At 46.3% G+C, this 12,500-nt stretch overlaps 2 protein-coding genes across 2 annotated transcripts in view; one reads left to right on the top strand and one right to left on the bottom strand.

Annotated features, from left to right (window-relative positions):
- The window catches only part of LOC125307636 (phospholipid-transporting ATPase ABCA1-like), a 42,161-nt gene extending 35,207 nt beyond the window's left edge, over positions 1–6,954 (top strand). Inside the window, exons 38-47 of the mRNA XM_048263690.1 lie at positions 1–100; positions 651–780; positions 1,330–1,435; positions 1,634–1,694; positions 2,194–2,302; positions 3,885–4,026; positions 4,588–4,722; positions 4,804–4,907; positions 5,175–5,511; positions 5,692–6,954. The exon at positions 1–100 is cut by the window's left edge and continues 24 nt beyond it. Coding sequence (XP_048119647.1) covers positions 1–100; positions 651–780; positions 1,330–1,435; positions 1,634–1,694; positions 2,194–2,302; positions 3,885–4,026; positions 4,588–4,722; positions 4,804–4,907; positions 5,175–5,511; positions 5,692–5,856 — 1,389 coding nt within the window. The 3' untranslated portion in view covers positions 5,857–6,954. The remainder of the gene's footprint in view (positions 101–650; positions 781–1,329; positions 1,436–1,633; positions 1,695–2,193; positions 2,303–3,884; positions 4,027–4,587; positions 4,723–4,803; positions 4,908–5,174; positions 5,512–5,691) is intronic.
- Positions 6,955–8,504: 1,550 nt separating this feature from the next.
- Positions 8,505–12,500, bottom strand: part of nipsnap3a (nipsnap homolog 3A (C. elegans)) — a 9,591-nt gene continuing 5,595 nt past the window's right edge. Inside the window, exons 4-6 of the mRNA XM_048263470.1 lie at positions 11,216–11,365; positions 10,725–10,811; positions 8,505–8,695 (exon numbers count right to left, since the gene is read on the bottom strand). Coding sequence (XP_048119427.1) covers positions 8,619–8,695; positions 10,725–10,811; positions 11,216–11,365 — 314 coding nt within the window. The 3' untranslated portion in view covers positions 8,505–8,618. The remainder of the gene's footprint in view (positions 8,696–10,724; positions 10,812–11,215; positions 11,366–12,500) is intronic.

Below are 12,500 nucleotides of genomic sequence, written 5' to 3'. Positions count from 1 at the left end.
CTGAAGAACGTGTTCCTCATTTTCCCGCACTTCTGTTTGGGGCGTGGTCTCATCGACATGGTGAAGAACCAGGCCATGGCTGATGCCCTGGAACGTTTCGGTGAGCACGTACACTCACACCTCACACACACACACACACACACTCACACACACACTCATACACATACACACACACACACACAAGTGCCCTTGAGCAAGGCACCTAACCCCTCGCCATCACTGCTCCCCCGAAAAGCTGCCGTTGTTGCAGGCAGCTCATGGCGCCGATTAGTGTGTGCTTCACCTCACTGTGTGTTTACTGTGTGCTGAGTGTTTCACTCAATTCACCATTGCTAAATGTAAAGACCAAATTTCCTCACGATCAAAAAAGTATATATACTTATATTATTACCACACTAATATTCTTCACCATTATATATTAATAATATAGCTATTGACACATAAACACATTATTCTACCCATACCCCTTCACGCACTATAATACTCAATAGTTGTATTAATACACACACACCCACCTTAATAATTAACACATACTATGACACACACATACACACATTTCATTAATAATAACACACATGAAATACACACACACATGTATGCTCAAACAGCAGCCAATTCCACTGTGTTCTAACGCTGTGCGTGTTCCTCAGGGGAGAACCGGTTCCGCTCGCCCCTGGACTGGGACATGGTGGGGAAGAACCTGTTTGCCATGGCAGTGGAGGGGGCGGTGTTCTTCATCATCACCATCCTCATCCAGTACCGCTTCTTCTTCAAGCCCAGGTGAGGCCTTCATCATCACCACCAGCATCATCACCACCAGCATCAGCATCATCTTCCTCTTCACCATTCCACCTACTGACATCACAGTTCACAGCTGATTTAAACATGTGATTGTTTCTTCCTCTGTGTGTGTGTTTGTGTGTGTGTGTGTGTGTGTGTGTCTGTGTGTGTGTGTATAATGTGTGTGTGTGCGTGTGTGTGTGTGTGTGTGTGTGTGTGTGTGTGTGTGTGCATGTGTGTGTATAATGTGTGTGGGGTGTGTGTCTGTGTGTCTGTGTGTGTGTGTGTGTGTGTGTGTGTGTGTTTGTGTGTGTGTGTGTCTGTGTGTGTGTGTATAATGTGTGTGTGTGCGTGTGTGTGTGTGTCTGTGTGTGTGTGTGTGTGTGTGTGTGCATGCATTAACGTGTGGGGTCTGTGTGTTTGTGTGTGTGTGTGTGGTCCGTGTGTGTGTGTGTGTGTGTGTGTGTGTGTGTGTGTGTGTGGCGTGTGTGTGTGCGGTGTGTGTATAATGTGTGTGGGGTGTGTGTGTGTGTGTTTGTGTGTGTGTAGTTCTATGAGTGTGAAGCTGAGGCCTGTAGGGGAGGAGGATGAGGATGTGGCGAGAGAACCATCCGATAGTACGAGCGACAATGATCCTGAGCTGATCAACCCGAGTGTGTGTGTGTGTGTGTGTGTGTGTGTGTGTGTGTGTGTGTGTGTGTGTGTGTGCGTCATAACATGAAATGGGTTTTATTGCCATACATCTTTCTCACCAAGCATACAAAAACCAAGAACCACCTACAGTCTAAATCACCATTTCTGTATTTGTGTTTTATAAGTAATGTGTGTGTGTGTTTGTGTGTTGTTTCCATAGGTATACAAGAAGAAGCAGAAGCCGGCAGTGGATCGCTTGTGTGTGGGCATCCCCCCAGGAGTGGATGTGTGTGTGTGTGTGTGTGTGTGTGTGTGTGTGTGTGTGTGTGTGTGTGTGTGTGTGTGTGTGTGTGTGTGTGTGTGTGTGTGTGTGTGTGTGTGTGTGTGTGTGTGTGTGTGTGTGTGTGTGTGTGTGTGTGTGTGTGTGTGTGTGTGTGTGTGTGTGTGTGTGTGTGTGTGTGTGTGTGTGTGTGTGTGTGTGGTTGTTGTGCACTGCTGGGGGCGGTGGTAGTGTAGTGGTTACGAGCAATAGACGGGCAGTAGCCTGAAAGTTGTCGGTCCCTCGGGCTTCCAATCACAGGTCCCTTGATGTCAATTTTTAACCCTAAGTTAATATAGCTGACATATGTAAGTCACTTTGGTCAAGAAGTGTCTGCTAAATGTAATAACATTATTATTTTCACCTTTCTAATAACTTTTATCTCTCTATCTCTCCCTCTATCTCTCTTCTCTCCCTCACTCTTTCTCTCTCTCTCTTCTTCTCTCTCTATCCCTCTCTCCAGTGTTTCGGGTTGTTGGGAGTGAATGGTGCAGGGAAGACCAGCACTTTTAAGATGCTGACTGGAGACTCACCGGTCACCAGTGGAGAGGCCTTCCTAGCAGGGAAGAGGTGAGATGCGAAGATAATAATTTCGGGCCCACTTGTTTAAACAGAACACACATCATCAATATCTGATGAACGCGAATCGACACAGATATCATCATCATCACTGACAATAAATCATTAAAAACATTACTGATATCAATATCCTTATCATTTCATCTCTACACACACTTACACTTAAATATACATTTACTGTACACACACTATGCCTCTGTTCACACACTATGCCACTGTTACATGCATATGTAAGGGTGTGTATCAAAGTGTGTGTGTGTGTGTCTGGCAGCATCCCTCATGGAGATCGATGAGGTGTGACCAGAACATGGGCCACTGCCCCCAGGCCTGACGCCATCCACCCGATCCCTGACGGGATGGTTATTTGGATTCCACCACCATCCCCCAGAGGGGGTGCCCGAGGACTAAGCCCCGCGATGTGAGTAGCAGTGTGTGTGTGTGTGTGTGTGTGTGTGTGTGTGTGTGTGTGTGTGTGTGAGTATCAGTGTGTGTGTGTGTGTGTGGATGTGAGTATCAGTGTGTGTGTGTTTGTGTGAGTGCGTTGGGGAGTGTGTGTGTTGGCGAGCATGTGTGAGTGTGTGTTGGCGATGCGTGCGTCTGTGTCCAGGTGTATGAGTGGCATGATGTGTGTGTGTGTGTGTGTGTGTGTGTGCGTGTGTGTGTGTTTGTGTGTAAACGTGTGTGTGCTGCAGGTGTGTGTTGGGCGTTGTGTGTGTTGGCGAGTGTGCGTGTGCGTGCGCGTGTGTGTGTGTGTGTGTGTGTGTGGGTAAAACGACTGTGTGTGATGTCCATAAAGGATCCCATGACTGTAGTAATCAGAGATGGAGAAAGGTGTGTGTGTGTGTATGTATGTAGAAATGCTTATGTGTGTATGTAGGGGATGAATGAAATATATGTATATTTAACAACTCAACCTGTGTGTGTGTGTGTGTGTGTGTGTGTGTAGGTGTGTGTGTGTGTGTGTGTGTGTGTAGGTGGCAGAGTGGGGCATCCAAGCTGGGTCTGGTGAAGTACGGGACAAAGCCGCGAGGCAGTTACAGTGGAGGCAACATGAGTGAAGCTCCCTACTGCCATCGCCTCTGATTGAGGCCCTCCTGTCGTGGTTCCTGGTGAGCACACACACACACACACACACACACACACATCAGCTGCCACTCTCTGTCCGAGTGTGTGTGACTGAGTCCACTCTGATGTCCCCTGCAGGATGAGCCTAATCACTGATGGACCCTAAAGCCCGCAGGAGCCCTGGGACTGTATCCACAGCATCATCAAGGAGGGACGATCAGTGGTGCTCACCACACAGGCACGCGCGCACACATACAAACACACAGGTATAATCACACATACACACACACGCGATATACAAACACACACATGTTGACAGGTACACACACACACACACAACCACACACAAAACCACACACACACACACACACACACTTACACTTACACACACTTACACTTAAATATACATTTACTGTACACACACTATGCCTCTGTTCACACACTATGCCACTGTTACATGTGCATATGTAAGGGTGTGTAATTAAAGTGTGTGTGTGTGTGTTTGCAGTATTCTGCGTGAGATTGATGAGGTGCATCAGAACATGGGCTACTGCCCTCAGTTTGATGCCATCCACGACCTCCTGACGGGCCGAGAGCATTTGGAGTTTTACGCCATCCTCAGAGGGGTGCCCGAGGACGAAGTCTGCGATGTGAGTAGCAGTGTGTGTGTGTGTGTGTGTGTGTGTGTGTGTGTGTGTGTGTGAGTATCAGTGTGTGTGTGTGTGTGGATGTGAGTATCAGTGTGTGTGTGTTTGTGTGAGTGCGTTGGGGAGTGTGTGTGTTGGTGAGTATGTGTGAGTGTGTGTGTGTTGGTGAGTGTGTGTGTGTGTCTGTGTGTGTGTGTGTATGTGTGTGTGTGTGTGTGTGTGTGTGTGTGTGGTGTGTGTGTGTGTGTGTGAGCATCAGTGTGTGTGTGTGTGTTGGGGAGGTGTGGGAAGCAGGAGTGTGTGTGTGTGTGTGTGTGTGTGTGTGTGTGTGTGTGTGTGTGTGGGGTGTGTGTGTGTGTGTGCCGTACTTAAAGGAGTGCCCATGACTGTAGTGAGTATCAGAGATGGAGAAAGGTGTGTGTGTGTGTGTATGTATGTAGAAATGTTTATGTGTGTATGTAGGGGGATGAATGAAATATATGTATATTTAACAACTCTGTGTGTGTGTGTGTGTGTGTGTGTGTGTGTGTGTGTGTGTGTGTGTGTGTGTGTGTGTGTGTGTAGGTGGCAGAGTGGGGCATCCGTAAGCTGGGTCTGGTGAAGTACGTGGACAAAGCCGCAGGCAGTTACAGTGGAGGCAACATGAGGAAGCTCTCTACTGCCATCGCCCTGATTGGAGGCCCTCCTGTCGTGTTCCTGGTGAGCACACACACACACACACACAGCTGCCACCTCTGTCCGGAAAGTGTGTGTGACTGAGTCCACTCTGATGTCCTGCAGGATGAGCCGACCACTGGGATGGACCCTAAAGCCCGCAGAGCCCTCTGGGACTGTATCCACAGCATCATCAAGGAGGGACGATCAGTGGTGCTCACCTCACACAGGTACGCGCGCACACATACAAACACACAGGTATAATCACACATACACACACACGCATATACAAACACACACATACACAGGTACACACACACACACACACACATATATACAGGTATAATCAAACACACACATTGAAACACCACAATAAACAAACCAAAAACCGTATGATCACTACTCTCCGCCCTCCTCCTCTCTCTTCTCTCTCTCTCCCTTTCTATCTCCTCTCTCTCCCTCTCTCTCGCTCCTTCTCCCTCTCTCTCTCTCTGCAGTATGGAGGAGTGTGAGGCCTTGTGTACACGCATGGCCATCATGGTCAACGGCCGGTTCCGTTGCCTGGGCAGCGTGCAGCACCTGAAGAACCGCTTTGGTGATGGCTACACCATCGTCCTGCGTGTGGGCGGTCCCGAGCCGGACCTGGGCCCGGTGATGGCGTTCATCCAGGCCGAGTTCCCCGGGTCACTGCTGAAGGAAAAGCACAGGAACCTGCTGCAGTACCAGCTGCCCTCGGCCCTCAGCTCCCTGGCCTGGATCTTCAGCACACTGGCCAAGCACAAGCAGCGCCTCTGCATAGAGGACTACTCCGTTTCACAGACCACACTAGACCAGGTGAATGTGTGTGTGTGAGAGTGTGGAACCGTAAGTGTGGGTGTGTGTGTGTGTGTGTGTGTGTGTGTGTAAGTATAAGTATCTCACAGACTACAGTGTGTGTGTTAGAGTGTGTGTATGTGTGTATCAGAGTGTGTGTGCGTGTGTGTTTGGGGTATTAACAGTCTGTCTCTCCCTCAGGTGTTTGTGAACTTTGCTAAAGACCAGAGTGATGACCCATTGGAACACGCCAAGGACCTATCAGTGCGTCTCAAAGACACGCTGGTGGGCATGTCCCTCCTAAACTCCGCCCACGGCCCCTCCCCCAAACCACCACCAAAGGAGGTCAAGGACAGTTTTGTGTGACTCCTCGTCGCCTGGCAACCAGGACGGCGTGCTCGCAAGGACACCTTCATCCTCCTCCTTGCGTCTCCCTGTTGCTGTGGCGACGACCTCTGACCTGTAATTCTGCCGTGGGAGGTACCGCCTGCAGGGGGGCCCGTGGAGACAGAGGAGCTCAATGCAAGTCAATGCAACTGCAATTTCCAACACACACACACCAATGAGTGTGTGTTTCACTTGAACAATTGCCATGATTGATGTCCTTGTCTATGTGTGTGTGTGTGTGTGTGTGTGTGTGTGTGTGTGTGTGTGTGTGTGTGTGTGTGTGTGTGTATCTGGGGCCCAGTCATAGTCCCCAATTGTATGTGTGACTCAGTTCTCTAAAGCACACACACACATGAAGAATCATCTCAGTCTCAGACATTTGAGTGTTTGATCTCTGCGTTTAACATGTGCCTTTATTTATGCTGTAAATAGAAACAGAATCTATGAACCACTTTTACAATTTTAGAATTGAAGTCCAATTGGGCATTATGTATTGTGTTGACTAATCAGAGCGATTGTGGTAAGGCCTTGGTGTGTGATTGAAGCGATTGCTCTTTTGTAATAAATGTTTATTAAGAGATTTGCTAGGGGACTTTTGCTTTGCTAAGTCAAGCTGCACAATCACAGCACCTGAATACCTCAGCTGATTCAACAGTATAGGCAGTATTCATGGCAACAATGTCATGATAGAATCCAAACGTATCAGTATCCAAAACAACTAAGACTTCTAGAGTCCAACCATTTCAGTTCCTACAATTAACTACTTCTAGAATCTATGTAGGCATAATAACTAACTTCTAGAGTCCAAAAATGTCAGTATTCATAGCGACAAGACACTAAACAGAGTTCAGTCCAGTGCCGTGTCCAGATACCTAAAGGAAGGGAGGGAGAGGAGCACTGAGTGACCTGGGTTCGTATGAGCCGCCCCTGAGAGTGACTCCAGGTGGCGCTGGTGTGCTCATGACAGCACTGTGTCTGTTCTTGGCTGGCTGTGTTAAGAGGACTGTATGCACTAGCCTGCCATTGGGGGGCGATGTTACTCACTAACCTCAACAATAAAACTACCACAAATCTGTACAATTGTCTCTGGGTGTGCTATTTCTCATATGGATGGGTCTCTGTGTGTGTGTGTGTGTGTGTGTGTGTATAGTATGGTGTGTATCCAGTTAGGAGACAGAAGCAGAAACTTCTTAAAGCAATGTTTGTAGCCCTGTGTGTGTGTCTGTGTGTGTAGAGTATGGAGTGTATCCAGTACACAGTAATGCCTGCAGCCCTGCGTGTGTGTGTAGAGTATGGAGTGTATCCAGTACACAGTCATGCCTGCAGCCCTGTGTGTGTGTGTGTGTGTAGAGTATGTAGTGTATCCAGTACACAGTAATGCCTGCAGCCCTGTGTGTGTGTGTGTGTGTGGAGAGTATGGAGTGTATCCAGTACACAGTAATGCCTGCAGCCCTGTGTGTGTGTGTGTATGTGTGTGTGGAGAGTATGGAGGTATCCATCCAGCCACAGTAAATGCCTGCAGTCCTGTGTGTGTGTATGTATGTGTGTGTGTGTGTGTGTGTGTAGAGTATGGAGTGTATCCAGTACACAGTAATGTCTGCAGCCCTGTGTGTGTGTGTGTGTGTGTGTGTGTAAAGTATGGAGTATTACCTGTTTGTTCAGAACACCTGAGCACCTCGCTCACACGACTGCAACAGCTTTTGATTAAAACATTCTAGTTGTTTAAGAAACTTAATTTCATATACAGGCGCACATGTGTGTGTGTGTGTTATGATTTCATAAATAACTCAGTTTGTCATATCTTCACTTTTATTACAGGAGAGTGAAGCAGGTAAAACAAACATGTTGTCAGGTTACTATGATCTTAAATGAGAGCAGGTGAGGGTGAGTCAGCACTAGCAGCGTATCTTACATAGATGAGCACAGAAGGAGAACTTGTGGTCTGATGGAAGCCACCACTCACTTAACACTTGCCCCTAAGCCACCCCTGCTACGCATATATGTGTAATGGTAAGTGTGTGGGTGTGTGTGTGTATTAATATTCACAGCATAGTACAAAATGACGTAACATCCTACATAAGTGAGTGTGTGTGTGTGTTCCAGTATCTGCAGGTAACAGGAAGGTGTCGTCTTACAAACTGAAGTAACACGTCACACTGGTCCCAGGAGTGAATTCAAATTTGATTCAAGTTTGAAGCACTGATCCTCTTCTTAACCATGCTCAATAACTAATTAATTCACTAATTAATTAATGAATCATGCTTAATCAAGCTCAATGTTTTCTGCATTAGTCCCTTATTATTCATATATATTCATGCACTCATAACCTCCTCCACACGACCCCTATCTCAGTCATAACATCATCTTAGGGTGATATAAAGGGTTAAAGACACCGTTAGTGTTAAAGGCATCAGATGACGGTTAATCACATCGCTAGTGAATAATGATTGTTCTTCATATCTGGACGGGTCTGGACACTTCAGCCTCTGGGGGGTGAGGGGCAGGGTAGGGGGGTAGTGGGGCAGGGGGGATAGAGAGGCAGGGGGTAGTGGGGTACAGGGGTAGGGGCAGGTGGGGAGTAGTGGGGTAGTGGGGCAGGGTAAGGGGGTAGGGGGGTAGTAAGGGGTAGGGGGGTAGTGGGATAAGGGGGCAGTGGGGTAGTTGGGCAGGGTAAGGGGTAGTAAAGGGGTAGTGGGATAAAGGGGCAGTGGGTTTGGGATGCGGGGCGTTGGGGGGTGACCTCACTTCATGGGGGAAAACGATGTGGGGAACATGAGCTTATTCTGCTGGGACGCCAGATAAGACACACTCTCCCTCACTGCAAAGAGAACACACACACACACACACACACACACACACACACACACACATGCAGGCATATACATGCACACACAAACACTTGTTAGATGTTAGACATATGGATAGTGTATACAGTCACTGTTCATTTATGTGTGTGAGTATGGGCATGTGTATGTGTGTTTGTGTGTGTGGGCGTGCGCATGTGTGTGAGCGTGCGCAGGTGTGTGTGTGTGTGAATCAGTGGTGTACGGGTCTGGTCACAAGCGACCCGAGCTCGCCCGATATTTTAATCAACCAAACCACAACTCAGAACGCGAATATTAAAGGCACTCTAAGCAATGCTGGGTAACGTCACTTTTGTTGACGTTCAAACAAAACAGAACACTAGCTCGCTACTTACTCCTCCTCCCTCTCGTGCAATTGAAACGCTCCTAAGCGCGCATCTCGTCGGTGATTTGCTGGAACAGTTTGTTATGTTTTTATGGGCAAGGTTTGCCCAAGTTGTTTTGTGGCTGTTTTTGGAGCTGTAAGTGACAAAAAAATGTTTAGCCTAAAAACGTATGACATCGCTTAGAGCACCTTTAATTAAAACAAAATTATACCGACCTGCGATCCGACCCGCTTATTTACAAAATGTTTGGTTATAGTCTACCATGCAGTGTGACAGTAGGCCATTTCTGTAAAACAAACTCATTTATTTGCGAAATGTTGTGCAGTAGAACTACACACAGCTAGGCATGACATAATGAGAATAAAAGCGCTAGCACGCACGCAACCAGCTAAGGATTAGCTAAACACTAAGATAAGACTTCAAGGCCATGGACATAATTTCGAAAACAGAAATGGTGGAGGCAGAAAGGTAGGCAAAAGAGATATATATTGCTGTTCAAAACATTAGCATAAGAACTGGTTTATAATGCTGAATGAAGCACAAAGCTTTACTAAACTTAAAGCACTGTTTAAAGTCACAGACACAACAAACTAAGGTAACTTTTATACGCATAGGCTACCAATGCGCGAACCTACCATGGCATGTGTGTAGTCTGTGTAACATTACATTCCTGCATGCACCCTTTACCCATGACATCCCTTATCAAATGCTCACGGCTGGAGGCTAAAAGCTTAATGTGGGCAGGTGGTAAAGTATCAGCATTATTTTACTGAGCGACTTGTCATTAGGTTTTGTGCCTAGTTTAAAAAAGCTGTTCCAGGTTAGTGTATAATATAACGCAATCTATTGCTTGCTTGAGGTCTGGGAAAAGGCACTTTCTTGGTTTGGCTGGGAGGGCTTTCAGCGTGAGTCATGTTGGTCATGCCTGTTTTGTGGCTGTCATACTTCTAGCTTTGCAAGAAGTGCATAGAACATAACTTGCACTACTGTCATCTTCTTTAAGAACCTCTCCAAATATTTCCCATAATATGGCTTTTCCTGGAGGGGTGTCTTTATTATTTGAACTTCTCGCGTCTCCATATCACAGAGGTAGATAGGTCACACTTGCCTACGTGGCAAGTAGCGCTCTGTGCATGTGAAATGCGCTACACAAATAAAACTGACTTGACTGGACTTGACTATGTGGCAAGTATGCTGCAACCAATGATATCTTTGAAAAGCAATTATGAGTTAAATATTGATGTTAGCCTTCTCATAATACTTTTTCAAAGTACTTTTTTTAAATATACATATTTAATTAATTTGAACTGAGGGTAAACGCGGTTATCCGCGGGTGACCGCTTAATTTCGGACAGACCGCACAACACTGGTGTTTGTGCGGTTTGTGCATGTGTTTGTGTGTTTGTGTGTGTGTGTGTGTGAGTGTGAGCGTGCACATGTCTATGTGTGTGAGTGTACGCATGTGTATGTGTGTGAGTGTGCACGTGTGTGTGTGTGTGTGTGTGTGTGTGTGTGTGTGTGTGTGTGTGTGTGTGTACATGTGTGTGTGTGTGTGTGTACATGTGTGTGAGTGTGCACGTGTGTGTGTGTGTGTGTGTGTACATGTGTGTGTGTGTGTGTGTACATGTGTGTGTGTGTGTGTGTGTGTGTGTGTTACCTGCGGCCACCACTCGAGGGTCCCCATGAGCTTTGTGTCTGTCAGCTGCACGCTGATCTGCCCCTTCATACCACCAAAGAACATGCACTGCACACACCCACACACACACCCACACAGTATGTAAGGTGAGTGGACAATGGCAAACTGTATTTAAATAGACCACAGACAATATGAAGAAAGATACATATAGAGTATATATAGACACTCACACACACACACACACACACACACACACGCTGCACACATTCATACACACACACACACACAGCGCGCACATTCATACACTCACACACACATACACTCACCCACAGAGACACACGCACACACGCATTCACACTCATACACACTCACACACACACACACACACACATACACACACAGGGAAGATCAGGCCAGCCATAGCCAATGGCTGCATGACTGTACACAAACACACACATACACACAGACACACACACACACACTGAGCCAAAGAGAGGGAGATCAGAGCTCACCGCGGTTCAGAGGTCCGAACTCGTTGTGGAAGACCCCTACGGGCCAGGCGTAGCCGACGGCCGCGTGAGCGCTGACCGCAGCTTGGAACGCCGCACCCCACACCGATGGGCCGCCTGGACGCATCTGGAACGAAGTCAGCTCAAACACACCTGTCACACACACACACACACACACACACACACAAGCCTAGACTGTGAGTGTTGTTGGGAGAAGGTGAGGAAGACAGAGGGAACTAAAAGAATTAAAAAGGCCCCAACTGTAGCCAGTTTTAAATCTAGACTTAAGACCAAACTATTCTCAGATGCTTTCTGCTAACTGCACTGAGTTATAATTTCTGAATCTGTCTGGAAAATGATTCTACCTTGTGTCTTTTATTTTGTCTTTTTAATCATTCTCTATTTTGAAATGATTTTACCTTGTGTGTTTTGTTTTTTCTTTTTTACTATTCTTTGACTATATTGCCCTTCTATGCTTTTATTTGTTATTATTGTGTTTTTTTTATTTTGTTTTGTTTATGTAAAGCACATTGAATGACCTCTGTGTATGAAATGCGCTATATAAATAAACTTGACTTGACTTGACTTGACTAGCAGGTGACATGAAATCAGACTGTTACTGTTTGCACGTCTTTTCCAGACAGCAGTAACCTAAACAGCACGAGTAATGTAGTAAAGTCTGTGTGTGTGTGTATCTGTGTGTGCGGTAGTGAAGTCTGTGTGTGTGTGTGTGTATCTGTGTGTGCGGTAGTGAGTGGTGGACATTACTTGAGTACATTTACTCAATTACTGTACTTAAGTCGCTTTTTCATGTATCTGTACTTTTTACTCCACTACATTTTGTGACAGCTGAAGTACAACTGAAGTTCCTTTTGGAAAAAAGACTGTCCAAATATATGTGTGCTTACATGTATTATTTTCTATTAAGCGAGCTAGGCTTTAAATAATGGTGTTGTTCACCCCTTTTCACTATATTGATGTTACCATATCTAGCCTCTTGACGCCATCGAGCAAATTACATTACATTACATTTCATTACATTACATTTAGCTGACGCATTTTTAACCAAAGCGACTAACAACATGGTAACAGTTAAGTTTTAAAGCAATTCTCTCAACAATTTTAGTTCAATTTAAAAACGGTAGAGTACAGTAAGAATAAGTGCATCAGTGAGTGCTGTTTTTAAACAGTTGAGTGTCAGTTCAAGACGGCTGGTAAGTGCTAGGATCAGCAAGACTTGTTGTAAGTGGTGCTATAAGAGGAGATGTTCTCTAAAGAGCTGGGTCTT

Source organism: Alosa alosa, chromosome 14 (assembly GCF_017589495.1).
Source record: "Alosa alosa isolate M-15738 ecotype Scorff River chromosome 14, AALO_Geno_1.1, whole genome shotgun sequence".
NCBI classification, from domain to species: Eukaryota; Metazoa; Chordata; class Actinopteri; order Clupeiformes; family Clupeidae; genus Alosa; species Alosa alosa.
Note: the sequence above shows the minus strand (reverse complement) of the source record. Positions and strands in the feature narration are given on the sequence as shown.